This window comes from Thermobia domestica, chromosome 16 (genome assembly GCF_964235325.1).
Source record: "Thermobia domestica chromosome 16, izTheDome1.hap1.1, whole genome shotgun sequence".
Lineage (NCBI taxonomy): Eukaryota > Metazoa > Arthropoda > Insecta > Zygentoma > Lepismatidae > Thermobia > Thermobia domestica.
The window spans coordinates 28,270,413-28,295,452 of NC_137469.1; the positions used below are offsets into that span (position 1 = coordinate 28,270,413).

The following is a 25,040-nucleotide window of genomic DNA, read 5'->3' on the forward strand; positions in this document are numbered from 1 at the left end:
ACAGTAAGGCATATAACAAACTAACTTTTAGGATATGAAGAAATAATTATACAAGCTTTGCTACAAAAATACCTACATAGACCATAATTCGATTAGTTCAGAAACACAAAGTAACAAAATAGCTTATAAGATTCAGTCTACAGAGGAATTGTTACTTAAAGAATGAACATACACTATTCCGAGAATCGAGATTAGACGAGAAATCAGTGTTGTATTTAGGAGATGGCTATGAAGCTCAAGCCCCCACGGAAAAAAAATCATGTTATTTTTCTGCATTATAACTACAACAGAAATGCTTCTTACTGGATCTCAAGACACGCCCCCCGAAACGAGATCCTAAGCACGCCATTGCGAGAAATGTTTACCATATTTTTGTCTTATCTCGAAAGCGAGATCATAATTTGAGTTAGTCTTGTCCCCTCTCGAATGTAAAATGTTCGTTCTTCTCTCCATTTTGTTTGTTTTGTTTTCGTAATGAAATGAGAAATTTCGCATCTCGTAGGAAACACTAAACGAAACCTCAATATTTTTGACAAATGTCACCTTTCTGCTTGTAATCGTATGACCTGAGCGATAATAAACTCCTAGATTGTAATCTTCTACAAGATATTATTATTATTATTATTATTATTATTATTATTATTATTATTATTATTATTATTATTATTATTATTATTATTGCTGAAGATTTTATAGTTCAAGTATTGAAATATCCGACTGTTCAAATATTTGAAGACAATTAAACGTGATTCATTGTTAATGAATCGTCACCAAATATTTAAATAAAAAACAATTACTTGCTCTCTATGGATCCGATTCGAGGACCTTCAATTACTCGCCGAGTGCCTTGACCACTGAACCACGATCAATATGCGGTAAAAGATTTGTCCTTAGTGTGTTCGCCTTAGGTTTCTTTGACTTCGCTTACAAAATTCTATGTAACTTTTATTCTTTTGAAAACGTCTTTCGTATTAATTTAAGATAAGTAAAAAAAAATCTTTGGCATTGTTTATATTAATAACTTGAGTTGTTCTTATAACTCTGGCCGTCAATGCGTTTCTTCTTCACACCAATCTACTGATATGACACATTAAACGCTCATATTCTGGATTTGGTTTCAACGCAGTCACCATTACATGTCCAAAATTAGACAAACGTTTGCTCAACGTAGTATTGAAGCAGAAAAATCACGTGGTCAACTCCAAATGGAAATGATTGAAGTTTTGCCTTTTATTTATGGTTCTTTTTTTAATAATCATCAGAAAAAATAATCATAAAGCAGGTGTAGCCGAGATTCAAACCCAAGTCACTTAATGGCTATCTCAATGGTAAGTACGATAGACTCACCCAACGATACACAACAGTAGTTTTTGTAACAAATGTAATATCTGGGACTAGTTACAATAGCCCTACTTTTGTTGTATTAACGTTAAGTGCTAAGCTATGAAGATTTGTTCTGATTTCCTTTTTTATCTTTTCACAGCTTGTTGCGTGAATTGAAACAGAAAAATTAATTTAATTATCTATTTTATTCATATTTCCTACTTAAATAGCTATGTTAAACATAACTAAATTACGAAGTGGATGCGTAGAGTGTGAACAGACCTTTCATAGTATCGATTCCAAGAAGGGTTAAAGAATGTAGACTTGCGACAAGATATTCTTAACAAAAATAACAAAAGTCTTTTTCACAGGTAGCAATGTATTATTTTACACAAAAGACGCTCCTTTTAGATTTCAGCGTAATTAATTGAATACCTACCAAGACATAAGTTTCTATGGCAGAAAAGAAATATTGTGTCACATTCAAGATATCTTTAAACGGGTTGTCCTCACCGAGACTTGGCTAATTAAGCCTTCGTTCGGCAAACCGAAAGCATCTATGTTTGTTTCCTTTTTTTAAAAAAAAATTCAAACTTTCCTTTCCGTTCTTTCTCTCTCCGACCATCATTTCATGACGCAAATCTCAAGTTAGGAGATATCGCCAGTAGTGAAATAATAGTCTAGGTGTTATAGGCAGTAGGTTAGAAATCATGGGGTCGTGGGTTCAAATGTACTGTAAGTCAATTTAACACTTTTAACCTTAATTTGTTCTTGCAAGTTGTGTGATGACTTCTCTTTACTCAAAGTTCTCCATGTAGATATGAGTTGCAAGAATCAAACATATGCTAACCGAGAGAAAGAGAGCGTGAAGATATATCCAATTGAAATATTATCCGAAACATTCATCGATATTCATATTTGTTTATGTTTTAGTTCATTTTTGTTTATTTTTCTTTACAAAATTAGAGTTCTCGATTCTTAGACTAGAGCAAAGAATAGTGAATGATATATTATAGCGTATTACAAGAACGAAATCGTATTGTTTTGATATCTTATATGCTTCTAATGAAAATATGTTTGTATTATAAATTTGGGATTAAATTACACAAACGCATGTTATGCGCACACAAAATCTAACTAATTGTCATATTTGAAACATACACCGTGTATGACATATTTTCTACTGATTCAATCGTTTTTGCTTTGGCGTAGGAGACCCGGGTTCGACTCCTGGCACGGATTGCATTTTAATCAGTAGGTCCTCGTCTTATAGTCTCGCTGCTGAAAGGGACGCTAAACTAAAATAAACTCAACGTAATCGTTTTCGCCAATTGAAGTGACGCACTGCATATTTTGTTATACTTTCTTAAATTGTCTTTCTTTTTCTTTATCGTTTTTACATTTTTTTCATTCTCCGAACACCCTGGAAGCTAGTAATATGACTTCAGAAAATGTTATTGTTATCTTTAATGTTTAAATGAATAATAATAATAATAATAATAATAATAATAATAATAATAATAATAATAATACGTTTAAAAATAAAAACTACGATGGTTTTGCTGATAAAAAATATTCTCGCGAAACAAAGATGGACATTAAAACACCTCGACCTGATGTCTTTTTCCCTAAAGTTTTACTAGAGATATTGAAACTAACTATAACTACTAACAAAAGTGAAGGTAACGTTAAAACGAATAATATAATAGATTGAGAGATTTTACAAATTACTCTAACCTGTAAAGTAAAATGAATGTTTGACCAACATTGATTTTTCCTTGGAATGTCTAAGGTTGAATAAGATCTCTTTGTGACTTTCTCATGATATCATTCGCTCTCTAGATACTAAACGGCGTATTCTACTAGATTTTTTCATCGCAGAAGCATGGATATTTTTCTTTTTTGTTGTTGTTTGCTACACCGTCATGTTTCGAACGAACTGTTGCACTTGTTGAACACCTTATGTAGTTCTCAACCAGCGAACCTCAAAAAATATTGTTGGTTGTCTAACGTTGCAGGATATAAAAAGGGGAGTGTGGCTGCACTTTTGTTCATGTATGTACCACATACATAATTTCTTGCATGTATACTGATCTTAAGTGTGCAAACCGTCTTTGAAGAACGTAGTGAATATGCATAGTTACAAGAAATTAATGAAAAAATTAACGGATTAAAATTAAAAATATAGGCTATGAAAAAAAATTGAGTAAATTACGAGGGCTATCCAGAAAATACAGACGTTTTGAAATTAAAAAAAAGTAACAGAATAAACAAACTTAATTATATTATATACACTTGAAAAATATACTGTTAAGCTTTTTTCCACGTAATCGCTATGCAAATTAAGGTATTTATCATACCGTGGAACAACCTTTTCAATACCACCGCGGTTGAAATCTGCCATTTGCAATTTCAACCATTGGCTTTCAACGACTTGCAGTTTGGCGTCAGTATCGCTGGGAAGAGGTGATAGTCGCTCGGCGCTAAATCAGGGCTGTTATGGTGGGTGATAGAACACCTCAAACCGAAAACCATCCAAGAGCTCTCTGGTACAATTGGCCGTGTGTTGGCGTGCGTTGTCGTGAAAAAACATCTTCGGGCTATGTTTTTAGATGGATTTCAATTGCCTTGTGGTTTCTTGTCAACAAAATCCTAATCACAGAACGCACCTCACAAGAGGCAGGATTTTCTATAGCATCGCACATTGTAACACGTAACAGAAAGCACAGTAAAAGCGTCCCGGTCTTCACGCTATCACAGCTGAATGCCTACTGAGTGTGGCAAGTTCTGACACCAAGGTGGAGACTCTAGTCCCGCTCACTGCCGCGACAGGTCAAAACGTCTTGTACTTTGGACAGCCCTCGTAAAAAATTAAGGCCAGATAAAAGTATTGATAAAAATTAAAGTTAAAAGATGAAAAATTAAAGTCATACCAAGGAATATATATTACTATCATCGCTAGTGTTGGTCTCAACATTAAAAATTCTACGAGGGGATTCTGATGATGAGAGGATTCTTCCAATATGTTCAGTCTAATTATGCCTAGCTTTCAACAACTAATATTCAAACTAAAAAAAAAGTTACGTATTACATTAATGACTGTACGTTACACGAAACATACATTCTATATTTTTTTTACAAAACGCATATTTTTAAAGCGGTTCACTATGTGGAAACAAGTATAACTCGTCTCCTACCTGCATACATTTTTAGGAACGCAAATTTACGTGTGTATTTTTTCCAGTGATGCACAGCGGAAATTTATTCACAACTTTTTTTACGGGAAAAGTTCCGTTCTTAATGAAAAATACTTGAATAAGAATTAGTATCGGAAGTATTATCGGCTATTCATCCAAAAAAAATGGAGTAATTTAATTTCTCGCTTAGCTAGTTTTGTATGTGGCATTTATTGATCTAGTAAAGGCTTTTGACTGTGTACATTGGAAATTGTTGTTTGAAGTTCTGAAGAAGATTGGGTTGGAATGGAAAGATCGAAGACTCATAAGAAATTCATATACGAACCAACAAGTAAATGTTAAAATACAAGAGGAAATGACAAAGGAGAGTGCAATTGGAAGGGGAGTTCGACACGGATGCTGTCGCTCGCCAACAATATTTATCTATCTAGAAGATATAGTGAAAAAAAGATCGTGCATAATGAAGACGGTATCTGTCGGTAGGAGGCAGAATGATTAGGTGTATACGGTTTACAGATGATATGGCGCTCGTTGCGGAATCTGAAAAGAAAATCAATAAATTGTTAGAAAACTTGAGGAAGGGTTGTGAAGATTGTGGAATAAAAATAAATGTGAAAACGACAAAAGCCATGGTGATTGGAACGAAGCGATCGTGTCGAATATGGAAGTAGAAGGGGAGATAATAGAACAGGTGTCTAGTTTTCGATACCTGGGTAGTATTATTAGTTATGAAGTGTGAAAGTGAAATAAAAGCAATAACGGGAATGGCGAGAGAAGCCTTTAGGAAGACGAAAATACTGTTTTCTGGGACGTTGAATAAAGAGTTGAGAAAAAGGCTCATAAAATGCCTCCTGTGAAGTATTATACTGTATGGATCAGAATCATGGACATTACGCAAAAATTATGAAAAACAACTGGAAGCTATCGAAATATGGATGTGGAGAAGAATGGAGCGAATTAGCTGGGTCGAGCAGAAAACGAATGAGAAGGTATTAGAAATGGTGGGGGAGAAAAGAACGATTTTAGATATTATTAAGATGAGAAAGAGAAACTGGTTGGGATATTAGCTAAGAAGGAAATGTATCAAGAAGGACATGCAAGATGGTAGGGTGGCAGAGAAAAGGTGTAGGGGCGAAGGAGACTATAATTAGTGGACGATATCAAAGCAGAAAAGTTGTACATGACGACGAAGAGGTTAGCAGAAGACCGTGGAGCTTCTCAGCTGCGGCAAGTGACCTGACAATAATGGCAAAATACCTATGATGATGACGATGATTAACTACTTTTAGTACCACCGTTTTGGCAACACTGCACAGAGAAGCGGTAAAGTTCTTGCTTATTCCGGGGAAGATGCAAGCACAGAAAGAAATACCAAGTATTTTATCTGTGATGGCGAGATTGCCCGCTGCTTCGTCAATCAAGTGTATCGATTTTTGTTGGTCCAATTCCAATCAATTAAGTATTACTCGTCTGTTTTTTTTTTCTGCATGCGGCGCAGTTGGGAACTAACTTCTTTCTTTATAAGTGGTAGGAGCAACATGGCAGGGTCGCCAGAGGTACTAGTTTCTTGAGATTTCTTTTATGGTCAGGTGAGTGGGCCACACCTCTGGTTTAAGCGAATAGAATGTGAAGACATCTATGCTGTTACCATAGAAAAAGGAGAAGTTACACAAATACCATATGTTCTGTTGACCAAGAAATGTGCGGGAGGGCTTTCCTTCCCTCTTCCTTTATTACTCGAATATCAAAAGGGCAAACGAATATTTTCATTCAGTACCGCTGAACAATGTGTTGATGGTGCCGGCAGGAGAATAAAATAGGGAAATGATATACATGTTATACTCTATGATGGAAACGGGGGTGTTTGACGGCGGAAGACCAAGCAGAGGCACAAGGCCTGTTACTTTGTAGGGAGCAAAGATGTTATAAAATAGATGATCTAGCCATAGAACAAAATCGTGAAGCCATACGTCACAGCTTCGCCACACCTACTCTGCCCACTCCGCGCCACTAAAATCGCAATGTTGCGAGCCAACAAACATGGCGGAAATGAGAGTAGCCAATCAGACGTGCCTGCTCAGACGATGTTCGGTTGTTTCTTGGCTTCATTGAGTTCATATAATGAAGATACGTATGGGCAGATCCTCTATTTTATAACATTCTTGGTGATAAGAGTCCTAAATATGCCAAACAAATCCATATTTACCTCCTTTTGTTTTTATTGCAGTAGCCAGTTGGATCGCGATATGAGAGAGAATCGCCAATGTAAACAAAGCTTCTATGGTGTCCACCCATCTAGGAAATTCCATTATAATAAAAATGAAATAAGGGTATAGGATAATGCTGATTGCACATATCAATGTCACCAACGAATTATATGCGTTACAGAAAGGTGAATTTGGTTGAAATATCCAAGGAAAAGTTGTTTTTAGCAATACTTTATCAACTCGTAGTTTAACTTCCTGAAAAGAGCAGAATGGATATTTTAGTATCTTTTCTCAATAAATATTTTGACATTAATATAACACACAAATAGTAACATCATACGAGGAGTGTCCAATAAGTTAGGTACCTCGACAGGAAGGAAAGGACGGAGCTAATGACGCTTGACGCGCACACCAACGTGCTGTGGGGAACTCCGCAACGTAATTTGTCGTCAATTCGGAGCAACGCAATGACCGTAAACAGAATGTTTGTGTTTCGCCGCGTAGTGAATATTTGGGTAATGCCGCGAACAATGGACTAATTCCTGGTTTAATTGATAACAGGGGACGAAACCTGGATCCTCCGCTGGGATCCTGAAAGCAAACAGGAATCCGTAAGTGGAAACACCTGCGGGGACAACGTTTTTCGTCGGACAAACGAGGTCCAACAGACTGTTTCCCAGTGATTTGCAGGCTATGACAAAGACTATTTTTCTCTGAGATTTCTTCTCTGCCCACAAAATGGCGACGGTGCATAGATCCTCATGGAGACGACATCGAAAAACAGTGATGTCCAGGTGATCCTATCTGCATTCCTTTCTGTCTAGGTACATAACTTTGGACGCCCCTCGTACGTACACAGATACTTCGTTCTAAATAGTACGGAAAATCTTCAGTCAATCAAGTCTGTTTTGCCATATAAGGCCTTAAATACCGCTTGACTATTTAAACGAAACGCAATTTTCGTACAGTTATTGTCAAATTCCAGTAATTGCTAGTAATTCCTTGATTACTCTAGAAATATGAAGCACGAATCATAATATGAGTCACGGACCTAACAAAAAATATCCTTGGTGCAAGAGCAAAGAAAATACGTGACATTTAACCCTGCTTCACAGTACACTACTATCAATAAATTTATTCACAACACGAACACTTAGGAAAACACTTGTCATTAAAATCAATTAGAACATCGTGAGCATATGTAAACATCTGCATAATCAGCATCGAGGTCATTACATTCAAAATGATACCATCCAAGACGAAAGCAACATTGAATCCACTCTTCTTCATTGTTACTTTTCACATCATAGTTGTAATCACAACCGCAAAAAGAACAAAAGATCTTTTCATCTTAATTTAATAACCTCGTTCTTCTTTTTTCTCGATTATGTTTTGTTGTTGTTGATAGTAAAGTGAACTATTTCTTAATAATTCAAGTTTTACCAAGGAATAATTCCGAAATTTGAATCCTTATTGTGACAAAATTTAACCTTAGTTTCTTGATTTAAAAAAAAAACTATAAGCCTCGCAAATCCTGAACCGTCTTCACACCCTGTTTTAGTTAATTGTTTAGAAAGAATTGCTATAAGAAATTATTAGACATTAATTCGGAATGCCTCAAGCAATATTGTTATACTATGTCAGAATGCAACAGACTATTGTTATATTTCCTTCCATAAATAGCCAATTAATGGTTATGATTACGATCACCACATTCCACACATAAAAAATAAGGCATTTGAAACTTTTAAAAAGCTTTTGTTGTTTATAGATCAATGTAAAGTTTATAAAATATTTTCCACATAAACTATTAGATCTCCTTCCACGTTTTACATATTTCTTACCTTATTGTAGCTGTACTTACCTTCAGAAAGGTGTTATTTTTTCCCAAGTTATTGGAGGCTCTGCTTCTCTTTTCTCTGAAATGCAAACATTGAAAAAGTCTATCTTGCGTTACATATGAGACACGCCAACTGAAGGTCAATTATTGAATAATTCTGTCATCTCGTGAATATTGTTTGTTATACCAAAACAAGGATCCTCACTGATCAACTATAGAACTAGAAGAGTATCGCAGTATTGCGATACCACGGAATTTTGGCACTTCACCCTACCCCTTGACCAAATTGACTTGGGTATTTACTGGGTGTTCTTATTACACGATATTTATACAAAGCTTTTTTGAGACTCTGATTGAGTTAACGTACTCAATCAACGGGTGTTTGAATCCTATGCGATTTGGTGGTTGTTTCTCTGCAGAGAAGCTAGAAAAGGATTTGAAACTCCAAACTAACTGATTAATTCAACATTTACGAGGGGCATCCAATAAGTTATCTACCTTGATAGGAAGGAATGCAGATAGGCTCACCTGGTCATCACTGTTTTTTTGATGTAATTCCTATGGAGGTGTACGCACCATCGCCATTTAGTGGGCAACAAAGAAATTTCAGGAAAAAAGTAGTCTTTATCATGGCCTGCAAACCACTGGGAAGGGTTGTAGCCGTTGTCCGACAGGTTCGTCCCGTTACGAGTTGAGCCAGGAGTTTGTCGTGGTCCTCCTCAAAGAAGTCCAACAAGTCTTAGAACAGCTGTATCCGAGCGGTGCCCCAACTTCTAGAAATCCATTGTTCGCGGCGTCACACAAACATTCTACGTGGTGTAACACAAATACTCATGGTCACTGCGTTGCCCCGACTGACCTCAAATTGCGCAGCGGGGTTCCCCACAGTGGCCTTGGCGTGGGAGTCAGGTGTCATCATGCTCCGCCCCTCCCTTCCTGTCTAGGTAGATAACTTAATGGACGTCCCTCGTATATATAAATCCAAAACTACGTTAGAAGTACCTTGAGTAACACTAACCTCACTTAGTACATACAAATCGAGATAAGCAGAAGTAAACTTCAGAGGATCTCTTTCACATCCCACTCGATCAATCGGGGCTGTTGGGTCCACTGCCATTTCCGCATGCACTTTGTACTCTTTTGCTGCCAATTCGCTCAAAGATTCTTCTATCCATTTGATGGCTTTGTATTCCTCTCTCAGGTCTTTCGCTTCTACCTCGTGTAATTCAGTTTTATTCAATGCACTGAGTATAGCTTTACGACTGCAAGTTGACACACGTAACTTAAGTCATAATAATAGGAAATATTTTTTTTTAGATCTAAATCTTGCATTCACTTGCTTATATGCAACAACAAATGTTTCTTGCCACTATAGACATTCAGGCAGAAAGTAATGCGACAGTGTATGACCAAATTGAAGAAGGTGAGAATAGTCATTAAAGTAAACCAGAAATATCTAATGAAGATGTCTAGAAAGCGGCACCAATTCCGTGTCACATGCCTTGGGAATGTATCAAAGTTGTTATAACGCCGAATATCTCACAAATCCGGGAAGACTGCCAAAAAATTATGCATAGGGTCGCACCGGACAAATGTAACCACATAGAGATAAAAAAAAAGAAAAAAAGCAGTCGACGTGCAACGGGAACTCAGACAAGTGGGGAATCTCCAACGAAATCCAGTTATCAGACACAAAAATGAAGAAAACGGGCGATAAAAAGCGTAGTGACATCCACAGGGACAATGTAAGAACAGAACCTTCCAGCAGATGCACAAAGAGAGATTTCTGGGATAAGCAAAAGTCTTACGGTGGCACGAAAAGAGTTCGATCCTGTTACTGAGAAGCGAAATGTTACCACTCTTGATCAACCAGTACAGACCATAGGAGCAATAGAACGTAGCATGCAAAGAGGAACATAGAAAGTGTTATCAAATGCACACAGAGAAACGTAGTTCCAGAGCGGGTATATAGTAGATGCGAGAAGTACAGTTACAGAATTCAGTAACAAAAGCAGAGTGGGACATGAGACGTGGTAAGCCAAAAAAGGGTGCACTGAAACACAGCGATATAAGTAAGGTTGGAGATATGCACACAAAGATAGCACAACTAAAACTGCAATGGAACACTCAATAATGGGAAGGTGAGTATATTGACCTACAACTATCACAGTAAATTTTCAAAAAGTCCTTCATTGACATCGCATTAGCAACTAGCCTACACATTCGAACTTTCTAGTCTGTACCCGATTAGTTACACCATCACCCATTGGTGTAGGTGCTACTGTTCTTTCACCGACCTGCACCTCTCGAGCGGCTTCATATAAATCACCACATAGTAATTAAGTTCCATATAAATCTCGCAACCATGAAGACCAGACCAGGTCTAGGGAAGTACACGAGAGCACATAATAAATAGCCAATAGGTCATCGTACGTTCAGCGCTTTCTCATCCAGGAAGTCTGAAAATGTTTCCTAGAGAAACTGTAGGTAACTCGGATTCGTCAAGTGTTGCGGTAACGTGTATGGTCTCAGTAAAGTATCATTTAACACATCAGCTCACACATTATTACGAAATTATTATGATGGTGTGTTTGGACACCTGCATCTGAATTTTACTTCCCACACATGGATATTTTGGAAATTGGTGATTATATCATGATCGAAAGTTGCTTCGCCCGTAGAAACCACAGATAATACAAATTGCTCATCATTGAGGACCTACTACTGAAATCAACAATTGAAATGCTTCGCCTGGTACACAATCAAACAGCCAGTACATGGTAAGCATACATTATGTTTTCATGTGGGACACACAATATGAACATATGACATATGACTCAAGTTACAGGCTCCGAGAACATATCTGGGACTAACATTCGGTTCGGAGAAAACTTCCTTGGTTGCAGGTGTCCTTGGTTCAGAGTTGTCACTTACAATGTTCCCGTATAACTCTGTTGAAAATACACCACATAAAAGGTTCATAATGGGGCAGCGTCTTGTGATTCAAGTTGTAATATAATCATATGGCCTCTTCCATTACCATTCGACAATCCATACATAAGAAAACATGTCCCAATTTTCCAATACCCATACTATTTTCCCAATTTTCCCATACCCATACTATTTTCCCAATTTTATCTACCCATTTGCTCACATATACACATTACAATCTTCCCAATTCAATTGTCCCCCGCAACGCATAGTTACTACAACTATGTAGTCTGCTACTACTAACGAAGTTGTTGAGGTGCGAGGCACATGCTGAATAATGCTAGCAACATCGGCATCCTGGGGAATCTTCCAATCATCCCACGTAACATTCTGCTTCTAACGCTGGATTTTCGTTGCGATATTGCTCAAAACGCAATTTACATGTATGTTCTAACATACCACGTACGGGAGGTACGTTTATAAGTGTGCAGTTAGCAACACTGGGTACGTGTTTCTCTTCACATGCTAGTGTTTATCTTACTCCTGTGGAATGTAATTGTTGATGAGAAGTGGTAACATCTCGTGTCTCAGTAACCTGACCGAACTCTCCGCCTCGGTACAATTTTACGTTGGCCCCGGCAATCTCTGTTCGTGCATATGTTGGGAGTCTCGGTTAGAACATTATCACTGTTTGTGGATCTCACCACGGTTTCTATCGCTCTTTTTCTGCATTTTCGTGTCTAATACCTGTTTCTTGCTCGAATTTACCTAACTTTTCTATTAGGATTCCCATTGCGTATCAAAAGCTCCGATTTCTTCTGTAAGGCATTACATTTACGACTTTCTGTGTAATCTTTTAGTACGGCGTGAGATATGTCATTATAACCGCTTCTTCACTACTTTTCCAGGGCCTCTGACGTGGAAACGGTGCGAATTTTTTTCTGCTTAATATAATGCATGCTATTATAAAGGTAACCAAGAAATTTCTATCGCTTTTTTGGAGATCTGTGTTCAATTGGCCCTCACACCGTGAGTTGAATGTGAATGGAGATAAGACGGTCAGTTTTGGTGTGGGTATATCCAAAATACTACCTTTTTGTGGCAATTCAGTTACACCGTAAACTTGCGTAAGGACAGAGTGAACATAGGACCTTCACAGAGTGTCATAAGGACATGTATGCTTTACGAGTTCAAATTGGGGTCAAACGCCGCTGCAGGGGGGCGGAAGTATGCCAGGTCTTTGGTGAGGGTGTCGGGACTACGCGGACAGTGCAGTGATAGTTTAACAAGCTTAAGAACAGCGACGAAACACTCGAAGACGCACCACCTGCCAGAAGACCAACACATTTTCAAAATGAAGATCTTCAGGTAGCAATTCAGACAAACAGTGGACAGCCATGTGAGGAACTGGGACTACAATTCAGTGTGAGTGAAGAAACCATCGCGCAGCACCTCCATCAACTTGGTAAGCACTACAAGTTGGATCGATGGGTCCCACATGATTTGATTCCGGCCCAGAAAACAACGCGAACAAACACCTATGTTTCTGCTGTCTCGTCTGAGGAAGGAGCCATTTCTGGACAGGATGTTGACATGTGATGAGAAATGGGTCCTGCACGAAGCCGCACGGGGCCACCATCATTGGTTAGCATCCTATGAACTGATTTTAAAACAGATGAAACCATCACTGCACTAGAAGAAGGTCTTCCTGTGTGTTTGGTGGACTGTTCGCGGCATCGTGCATCAAGAACTGCTACCAGTTGGTCAGAGCATCAATGCAACCGTGTACTGTCAGCAGTTGAGCCGTGTTTGAGAAAAACTAAAAATTCTTTAGCCAGCACTTCTGAATTGCAAAGGGGTCCTCCTGTTACAGGACAACACTAAGCACCACGTGGCTAGGTTGACACCATTCTACGCCTTAGATTGGAAACACTATTGCATCCGCCATATTCCCCGGACATTGCAGCGTCTGATTATCACCTATTATATTCCTTAGACAATCACCTTAGAGACAGTTCAAATCTCTAATAGATATGCAAAATGCACTTGATATCTTCTTCGCTTCAGGCCCACCAAGTTCTACCGCGATGGAATCCATGGCCTTCCGGAACGTTGGCAGAAGACCATCGATGCTGATGGGTACTATTTTTGATCTTCCAGGTACGTCTTAGGTGACATATCGATGTTCGAAGGTGGTGGGTGAAAAAGCGACAAAACTTTCTTGGTTACCTTTATACGTTCTCCTGTTTGACGGTATAGGCTACTATGGAACCGCTCTGTTCATACTGGGTGTCCAATAAGTTAAAGGCAATCTTGTTAGAAAGGAAGCAGTGGGTCTTCGCAACCAATATCAACAATAGATAAATTGGCTTTGATTTCAATTTCTCACAAAGTTACTGTAGCGCCACAATATGCAAGTTTGTATTAATTTACTCTACGAGCGAAAGTAATGAATATTTAATTTTACCTGACTTTGATTCGATTATTTAATCCTAGAATTGCTGCTGTTTATGCGTTTTCCCCACCATTTTTCGGTTGGTAAGTAATACTACTAAGAGGAGGAATTTATATTTTCAATTTGGTCTATAATTTTTGTTTCATTGTGGTACCAGGAACCACTTCCGAAAAAGTGGTACAAGCTCGTCACTCCCTGTTACAAGTTCGTTAACTCTGTATGCGGTGATTGCAACTGTAAAAATATAGTTATTAACTGAGAAATACAATTACAATGCTATTTATGACAATATGAATCCATTTCTTTAAACTATCACAAAATAATGATTTACTAATTTGCCCATAGGTGATAAGGACTCCACCGTCAAATTATATCACATTGAAAACTACCAAGCAAAAATAAAATAAAATAAAATAAAATAAAAAACGCATTTAGTATAGAAACCAAATAGGTGTTCTTACCGATCCTTCACATGCTGGTTTCCTTGAGCAAACGCCACCATTTCGTAGGCGTGATCAAGACGCTTCTAAAGGTAGAAATATTAATTCAATTTTATTATATGCGTATTTATAAAATAAATTGACTATCCTATGCAAGCATAACACATAGAGGTGACCGAGGGAGCGCTCAGTGATAGCTGTGTGGTGCGTTTCCTCTAGGTTCTTCCGTTTCCTCCCACTTTCTTCATTCCAACATTTCTTTTATTATAATATTCGTCCTTAGCTTCGGTACATAAACGTGGAACATTAAACTAGAAATTTCATTCCATTTCGAAACATATACAGGGTGTTACAAAACTGTGTCAGGGAACCGATTCCTGACATCTTAATAAGAGGAAAAGTTCATATTGACGTGTGCTCAAAAGTGGATAGTTTCGGAGTAATAGGGTGCCGAAAACGTGAAACAAGTGAACTTTAAAAGTTCACAGCTCCACTACTATGGGATCTATCGTAGTTGGATCAAGACATCACTAGGGATGCATTCGAGTCGAGTCGAGTCGAGATTTAAGCCTGTCTCGACTCGTCTCGAGAAAATGTTGTCTCGACTCGTGTCTCGACTCGAAAATATGTTTCTGTCTCGACTCGTGTCTCGACTCGACAGTCTCTGTCTCGACTCGACTCGAATTCGAGTCGAGACGTCTCGAAATTCGAGTCGAGACAAAATATACGAGTTAAAATATACGCACACATCAGCCAGAATATTATGACTACCTACCTTATTGTCAGTGTGTCCAACTTTGGCACGGATAACAATGGCGACGCGTCTTGGCATGAACGCAATGATTCTTGAAAGGTCACTGGAGAGAGTTGATTGGTACACATAGGCAAGGGCGCCGATTTTTTTGTAAATGTAAGGGGCATTCAGATGCAGAAGGCATATATGTGAGGATTTTAAGACGAATTGTATTCAAATTATGCCAAGTATTGTATATTCATAAATACAATGCGGGGGCTCACATGAGCTTTGGGGGTGCCCGGCCCCCTCGGCCCCCCAGGATCGGCGCCCTTGCACACAGGTCATTTAATTCCCGTAAATTCCGGGAAGAGGGGCGATGCGCTCTGAAGTCATGTTCAATCACATCCCATTTGTGTTCGATTAGGTTCAGATCAGGCGAGTTGGGCGGCCAGCTCATCACTTGGAACTTGTCCCTGTGTTCCTCGAACCACTCTATCACAATCCTGGCCTTGTGATATGGTGCATTATCTTTTCGAAAAATGCCACTACCGTTGGGAAACATGGTCGTCGTCTGCAAACAGTGTGTGATACGCCTTGGCCGTCATGGTGCCTTGCTCGAGCTTCACTAGAAACATAGATGCTCACGTGAATGTTTTCCGGAGCATAATTAAGCCACCGCCAGCTTGTCTCCGTCCCGCAGTACAGGTGTCAAAGAACTGTTCTCTTGAAACACGACGAATTCGCACCCTCCCATCGTCATGATGAAGAAGGTATCGGGATTCATCAGACAATGCAACGCTCTGCCACTGTGCCAAGGTTTAATGACGATGGTTATGTGTTCATTTCAGTCGCAGTTGCCGATGTCGTGGTGTTAACATTCGCACATAGATGGGACATGGGCTTCGGAGGACCATCGTTAGGGGTGTTCGGTGCACTGTGTGTTCAAACGCACTTGTACTTTGCCCAGTAATAAAGTATGATGTTAGTTCTGCCACAGTTCGCTGCCTGTCTTGTTTTACCAGTCTGCCCAGCCTAAGACGTCCGACATCTGTAATGAGGTGGGGGCGCCCAACCCCTCGACGTTTGGACGTCGTTTTCCCTTGGTTTCGCGACTTGTTGAAGACACTCACCACAGCACTCCTCGAACATCCGATAAGTCCTGCAGTTTCCGAAATTCTCCTGCCGAGTCTGCGGGCCATCTGTGATTACAACCTGCCCTCGGTCAAACTCAGATCGCGCGCCTTCCCCATTCTACACACGGCCAGCACTCTCACTGATACTACATGCACCATACGTGTGACTGACTAGCAGGCATTCGTCGGCAGCTGACACAGATATCGCCTGGACGGAAATTATATCGATAGTAGGTTGGTAGTCATAATGTTCTGACTGATCAGTACATACTAAATAAATTTAAAATGTAGGAAATTTTCAACATTCTGATTAACATGCAGGAAATTTCACAATGAAAAGAAGCAACTGACTTGGACAAGACAACGGTTAGTTGATGGGGCAATCTTTTTTTTCTGGTCTTTGAGGTGTGAGCTTTGACCATGCCTTGTGAAATTTTGATGTTTGGTGCTCATCAGTCGCGCTTCCATTTTTTTCTAATTGTTCCAGTTCATGATAATTAACAATACATTGCGCAGTTCGAATACATGTTCACGTTTTCATTCAATCCAACTCAAGCCGCTTCAGATACTATAGATTTGTATTTGTTTACGAAGAATTAATTGCGTATTAGAAATACACCCCAACAAAACCTTCTGCGTGCTCATCTGCTCAGTATTCAAGGTTTTAATTACAACCTGAATTGTTAAAATGCGAACGTAAGTTGCATTAGATATCTAAGCAGTTCCTAGTCTATGGATAATTCAAGCAATGCTAATTAAGGTCTTTCTAGCAAGCACTTCTGCTGTTCATAAACCTTACGCATTGGAGTAGGAAAAAAAAAGAAAAGAAAAGAAAAGAAAGAAAGAAAGAAAGAAAGAAAGAAAGAAGTAAAATTGGTAATTTTGCAACCGTGACTCACTCGGGCTCATGCTCTCTATCCTCAATGGAGCTCGCGTTCGCTAATCTCAATGAGGATCACACTAGTCAAGTTTCTCACTAATTCGAGCTTGAGCTTGATATTTACTGTGAAATTCTCTTCAGCTCGATCTCGTAATGCCACACGTCCTTTCTTGTTTTTACATTTGTCTCACCATTTTCGATTTATACGGGTGGCCGTGGACTTTTTAATTAAGTTTTTGTTTTCATTTTGACCCGCCGCCATTTTGCACAGGGTTGTCGTAGAGAGTTGAGACTTGCTCCATTTTCCTTCATTTTACAACAGATTTCAAACGATGTGCTACTTAACCCCCCTTGCCATTTGAAACTTTTTAGTTGGATCCCGTCTGGGGCCCTGCGGGGAACCCTGAGGCAAACTTTTTACCCCAAAAAAGTGTGGCCTTGAAAATGATGGGATACATGTTCACCGAGTTTTCCATTTACCCAATCGTTTCCGAACAAATGACTCGGTTCAAACTATTCTAGCAGGTAATTTCCTAGCTATGGCGTTTTAAATATCTAGAAATTGGCCATGTTTTTGGCCAATATCCCGGGAACGGTAAGCCATAGAGATATGATATTGGTAGTAATCAATCCCTAATAGAATGCTAAACATTTTTGTCCTGATATTAATTGGTGGCCACTGGCCATTGGCCAAACCACTGGCCAGTTGGACAGTGACTACCGGTTACTATTTGGTACCAAAATGTTTACCATCCTTTTAGATATTGATCAACGCCAATATGATCTCTCTATGACTTACGGTTCCCGAGATATGGCTGCTTAAATTTCTGTAAATCGGTCATTTTTTGGCCCCTATCTTGCGAACGGTTAGATTGACGCGAAAAATTTAATCATTTTGTCTAATAGTTTTTGATGCTCTATCTAATGCAGTGTACAAAATTGAAAAAAAATGCAAATAACAGACAGACGGACAGATAGACACACAGACATAGAGAATTCAGTAACGAACTTTTTAAGTTCGTTGAGTATGTTGTAACTCACGATATCCCGCCCGGTGTCACGTATAACTTCGGGATTCGTCTAGTTATAACATATCCAATGCGAACACAATTGTCTCGTTCGGATCTCACAAGGGAACCTTCCGAAAATGATAGCTGCAGTGAAAGGTGTGGCCTATGCCAATTGAAAGAGCTGTAACAGAGATGAGCATTCCCAAAAAATTAGCTGCCCATAGCAATAGGCTCAGGAAATATAAGGGGTGGAAGTTCGGGAAACAGCAAGGCTGGACAAGGGGGGAAAGTGCAAATTCCACAAAAAAAAGGGGGGCACGGCAAAATACAATGCTGACAAGTGATGTATAGAAAGAGACTTGCCACAATAGGGAACAAATGAAGGCCACCAGTGGGGTTAACAGTGTTGCCAACTGCAATGAAAAGTACATGTTTTGCAAAGAGCACTATATGAAGTGAGTGCAATATTCAGTGTCAACCTGTCATGTAGAACATAAGATATGGCGTGTCTAATCAGTGGTACAATCTAACAAAAGAAAATAGAAAAAAACAGAAGTACGAAAAATACGGAAAAAACGGAGTTGGCCATAATGCGCCACATTTGATCAGGGGCTGTACATATTAGAATGAACAAAACAAGAAGCAACGAATATGCAGGAAACCGACGTACCTAGAGTCGAAAAGAAAAACGAGTTCCAAAGTTGGCAAGACTGGCCATGGACATCCAGACAAGTCTAATATAGTTAGGCCACTCGCTTCAGAAAAAGAAAATTCCGGCAACAGGCATCACTCGGAATGCATCAATGTTAGAGTGATTGAGGCAATGTCAAGTCGGGGAACATGAAATGGTTGGGTTGAGCCAACAATCGATAATAGAAGTAGTGAACATTATGTCATGGTTGGGTCGTATGTGGGAATATGCAGGGTGTCCCATTAAACTTTGTGACCTGAAAGATTTGCGAAACGAACAAAAATGTGACGGATCCAGTTGTCCAGGAATGTACCAATGTCAGGGGGTGATAAAAGTCTGTGAGAAGCAAGTGCCCCCAGAATCCCCAACATAGGGCCCCAGGAGCCAACTTCAAATTTTCAAAAGGAAACAGGGACCAAGTGTTACCTCTCTCGATTGATCATGGAATGTGCAACAACATATATAGGAAACATTTGCTATATGAAGCATGTTTTTCAAAATGGACGCCACAAATATGTGCTGTCTTAACATGGCATCGAACAATGTGATCTCAAATTGCTGCGAAGCGAAAAGAGATGTTGCAAATCCAATTGCACAGGAATGTACTCATGTCGAGGGCCAAGAGAACTTTGTAAGGAGCAAGTCCCCCAGGGCTCCCATCATAAGGCTCAAGGGGGTCAACCGCTACATTTCAAATGGGAACAGGGGCGGATGATATTTCTCTGGATAGATACAACACCGTCTATTAAAAAAAATATTTGCTATATGAATATGAAACAGATGTCAGGCAAGGACAACTAGCGGTGTTTCCCATATGATCAGACGATGACTTATTTATGGCACGAGCCATAGTAGAAGGCGGCTTAGTTGAAGAAACTACACCCTCTCAGTAACCTAAATTGCACGAAAATTTCCAAAGCAGGTTCATTGACCTGACTACCCCATGTTGCCCACTTTGTCCAAGAGCGGGATGGTTTGTTTCTAACTTTTCTACCGAAAAGCATTTGTCTGGAATGGTGTTTCGGAGACAATAAAATAAAATACACTAGGCAGAGAGAGAGCAGGGAGGAGGGAGTGTACCAATTATTCTTTCCTCTAAACCAGCGTTTCCCAACCTTTTTCAACTTGCAGCACACTATGGGTGTAACATGGATTCTCGCGGCACACTTATAGATATTATTATTTGTAAATATAAAACACACTGGTATTTTTTTCTTTGATTACTGATCTCCTTCGCACAGAGAAGAAAGCTCGATCACTGGGTTTTCCTCGTGGTAAATCTCTATGCTTATTTTTCATTCTAATTTAAAAGGAGAAAACAACTGCAATGAAATGTTGGACTCAGGTTATTAAAAATACGCTTACTCTTTCGAAAACTGTATCCAACCTTTTACTAAGAATGAAGATCATTAAATAACGAACGAACAAATAAATCTATTTTACTTTTAAAACACAAATGTAAATAATTTATCGAAAGGATTGAATGATATTTTAAATTTTCAAGTTACGAAATAGTGTGTAACGATAAAGAAGCAATAATGGTCATAACAATAACAAATACTTTTTTCAACATTAGAAATGTACAGAAAAGTAACACGTCATGAAACTTAAAATTGTAGATTCATAGTAGAGGTTCATAGTAATGTGCAATACAAATATACATTTTCCCCTATGTTTTGCAATTTGATTGCTATAGAATTAATAATTTTGTTTTGATATCCTCGCGGTACATCAGTAGCCCATTCACGACACACCAATGTCGCGGCATTTTCACTGCTAGCTTCTCATTTTAGACAGGTATATTTACAACAAAGGGGGTAGCGTGCACCTTTGCACCCCCTTAAATCTGGCCCTGTCCAGAAGTTATGTAGCCCTATATCGTTCATGGAAATAAAAACACAATATTTATAACTATTCTAAATTACTATACTGCCAATTGCTCATTCAGACAATTTATGATGTTCACTTTATTGCAATGTTCTTATACAGACTAGATATAGGCTACGGATAATAGTTTTATACAAACTAGATAATCAATTATTATTATTATTATTATTATTATTATTATTATTATTATTATTATTATTATTATTATTATTATTATTATTATTATTATTATATTTGAAGTACAATCAAATATCACGACATTAATTACTAGTTTTAATTAACTGAATTGAGCTGAAAATTAGATCTTGATCTCGGAAGATTAACTATTAAATTTATACGTTCTGTACCTTTCTAAAGTAATAAATGCTGGAATTGGTTTCAAGGCTGTTCCTGAGTGAATAATTTCTTCATAATAATATTAAAAGTTTTAGAAAAAATTTCGAGACATTCGAGTCGAGTCGAGATTTTTATGAGCTGTCTCGACTCGACTCGTGTCTCGACTCGAAAATTCGAGTCGAGAAACACGTTTGTCTCGACTCGTCTCGAATTTTACAAAGTGTGTCTCGGCTCGAATCTCGACTCGAATTCGAGTCGAGTCGAGTCGAGATTCGAGAAATGTCTCGACTCGTGCGCATCCCTAGACATCACTAAGGAACTGGTATGTAAATTATCCAAATATCCATGTTTAAGAATGGTCCAGTACTTGCACACCAATTTTTTAGAGAGGTAGGTGGAGAGTGACCAAGTACTCCCAAACAGCCTTTCTAGAAATAATTATGCAAGTACCAGAGACTCTGAAAGATGGATATTTGGATGATTCACATACTAGTTCCTCAGAGATGTCTTGACTCGACTGTGATCGGTCCTACAGTAGTGGAACTATGGACCCTTTAAAGTTCATTTCTTCATGTTTTCGCACATGTAACTACGAAACTATACACTTCTGACCACAGGTGCATAAGAACTCTCACTTTTTTTATTTTGATGTGAGGGATCTACCCTGTAGATTTACATAATTTAAAATAATTTGATTCCAAGTTCTCAAAGATTTACATAACACACACATCAGTTTTATTTTCTGCTACCTTAAATTTACTTCATGTGGGTTTAAAGGAACGATAACCATCACAAATAACAGCACGCATTCTCCTTTCTTTTCAATAAATTTTATACAGAGTGCAAATATTCACAAAAAATAAATAACTTCAAAAGATCAAATATCTATGCAAACTTTGTTTAAGAAATAAATTTATTCGACAATCAGACAATAATCCATACACTTTTATTTCTAATAGTATTCCAGATTCGTGCTGGGTTTGTTACAAATACCTAGAACCAAATTTCCATACAACACAATCATAAACAAGCCATGTTACTTTTGGGTATATTGTACGTTATAAATACTTACAAGAGAACATCTTATATTGATAGTAGCATTGTCCAGTCAAACAATGCGCAATCGATAGAGGAGTGAAGAAAAGTGAGAAATCCGAAATTTTACGGGCCGACGGGAGTTCTTAAGTTGACACAACCAGAGCAACAGGACATGACGTCACTTAATGTCGTCACTACCCTGGAGCACTTCATGCGCAGTGTATCCATAAGCAAGGCAACTCTGTTGACAGCATTACGGCTGAGATAACATGCCAAGGTGGATTATAATTTAAGCAGTGGTGCCCACCCCCCTCATGTCCATGACGCACCCCCCCTCAACTGAATAATGCGTAAATAATTGCGGCTTGTACCATCAAAGGCGGGAAGAACGCCGGGATTTTTAAAAAAAATCTCATTTCGTGCTGCGCACTGATACGTGTATTAAGATTGAGGTTTCAGGTTTCCTCAGTTATGTTCTATTTTATAAGTTTACTGACATTCATGATATATCATTTTCTTTTAGCACCAAATGAACTCTTGTAGGTTTAGTAAGTGTTTTGGAGTGGCAGAAACGGAATTAAGAATACGTGGACATTTTTAAAGTTACAATTTACAGGTAAAATGTGTTAATTCAGAACAAAAGACAAATGTTTAGGGAATTTATTTATGAAGGCGCAGAATATGTAAGTCATCTGTGAACATAGATACAGCAATAAGATGTTGCTTTCATTTCTATGAAACTCTCCATAAGGGCGTTATTCCAGGGCTGCAAACTAATGTACAAGGGACTTGAAATATGACTATTTCGCTGCCTGAACCTACCCTAACCTAACCCGAACTACTGCTACTCTACTACTAGTAGTATACTATTATTACTACTACTACTCAACTACTACCATTACTGCCTTACTATACTACTACTACTACTCCTACTAGCCTATTATTATACTATCATTGCTACTACCAGGGCCGAAACCAGCTACAAAGTTTGGGAGGGCCATGAACATGTTACGGGGGCCGTCATTAAAATTATCTTATAAGTATATAAATTGTGTTTTTGTATTAATAAAATTTTGTATTGAAGTCTGGAGGGGCCATAAAAAGTTGAGGGGGACCTGGTCTCCCTAGCCCACCCCTCTCGTTGCGGGCCTGGCTACTACTAAACTACTACCCTACTACTACTGCCTTACTACTACTATACTATCATTACTACTATTACTACTACTAAGTATGCACCCATATATTTTTTTAAAATGTAATTTTTGAACAATTATCTCTCGTAGCGCCCCTGAATTTTACTTGTTCCTGATGGATCACTGGCATGCACCAACACATGTACAGTCTAGAAGGCGTGATGACACTATTTTCATAAAGAAATGTGAGTTTCAAAGTAATATGTATTTGTCCACGTATTGTTGATCTGAACTGCGGAAACTGCTCTATCCCAATTTAAGGATGCACATTAACACTGATGTAATAAAGTAATTATGCAGCCTATACTTAAGCTACACGGGCTTTACGTTTACGCACCCACTGGCTCAACTTTTGAAGTATTTCGTTTTATTAGCTTATCGACGTCGACCATACCCTAAACGCCGCATGGACAAACTCGCTCATAGTACAAACTATTCGCAAAATCAAAGTAAGCGAATCACTTATCGATAATTTTCGCATTTATTAGTGCCTTAAAATGGAAAGGTCATTAAGTGACATGAATTCCGGCCTATATCTGTGAGCGTTGTGGATTACACGCCCAACATTTAATGGATTTATCAAGAAATACTGAACCCACAGGTTCAGCACCCACATAACTGCATCACTTATGAACAAGGGCGCCCATCAGGGGGGCAAGGTGGGGCGCTCGCCCCCTAAGAGGAAATTGTACTTGGGAATATTGAAAACCCAATAGAATTTTTACATTACTTACAGCAAAATTTGAAACCATATTTGAAACGTCGCTTATACTTGCCCCCCCCCCCCTTCCTTGGAAACTACAACATGAGCGCCCTTGCTTATGAACTGCACACTAAGAAAAATCCGTTCTCCGGACAGCGGTATATTGTATATACAAATATACAAAATCCTCTTGCTTACTACAGAAATCAGTATGGAGCATATGCTACATACATACTGCCCTTAGATGTTACAGCATGCCATTGCAGGATGTCTGACATCTAACACTTTTCCGTATATCACATGCATATACCTATGTTACATTCTACTTTGGACATTCTGCGTCGATTTGTATGTGAGATCCTGACCGCCTATATTGTTTCATACGTAAAATACGTATAGATGGAACACTTATACGGAAAGTATTATAAAATATGCGTCTTCAGTTATATGTTTGCTGTACGTTGTCCAAAAACTACAGAAATTACGCATGTTATCTACCGTTTTAAGTACACTACCTAATTTTTTTCTCAGTATGTGCTTTGAAAACTAGCCATATGTCGGATTACGGGGAGAAAGAATTTTGTGTTGAAAATCATTGCTGTTTTCTTAAATGTTTTTGAGGTTAATCTACCTAAAGCCAAACATACCACTAACTAAAAAGTTTCAGACAGTATTGCTGAGCATGAGTAGTCGCTAATGCTCTCGCCTTTGGTCCTGGGCTCGATTTCCGGCAGGGTCAGTCGATCGAAACGGTGTAACAGCTTTTTCAGACTAGCTATCCTAAATGAGGTTTTTCCTGTGATTTCCTCATTCACACCAGGTAAATGCCGGGATGGTATCTAAATTGCAGGCCTCAGACAGCTCCTTTCCTTATCCGTTCCTTACATCCCTCCCTGTACCGTGATTGTGTGCTCGCCGGGGATGTCATCCCTCCAACGTGACGTGCTTAAGGCCATAGATGCTGGTAATGACCATGACTTGTATCAATAAATAAATAAATAAATAAATATTGTCGAGCGAGCGCTAGCAAGCGAAGTCGG

At 38.7% G+C, this 25,040-nt stretch overlaps 1 protein-coding gene across 1 annotated transcript in view; it reads right to left on the reverse strand.

Annotated features, from left to right (window-relative positions):
• LOC145672437 (uncharacterized) overlaps positions 1-25,040 on the reverse strand; it is a 273,840-nt gene that overhangs the window by 151,468 nt on the left and 97,332 nt on the right. The window contains exons 8-10 of the mRNA XM_081741594.1: positions 14,415-14,479; positions 9,586-9,829; positions 6,727-6,982 (exon numbers count right to left, since the gene is read on the reverse strand). Of these exons, the coding sequence (XP_081597720.1) occupies positions 6,727-6,982; positions 9,586-9,829; positions 14,415-14,479 (565 nt within the window). The remainder of the gene's footprint in view (positions 1-6,726; positions 6,983-9,585; positions 9,830-14,414; positions 14,480-25,040) is intronic.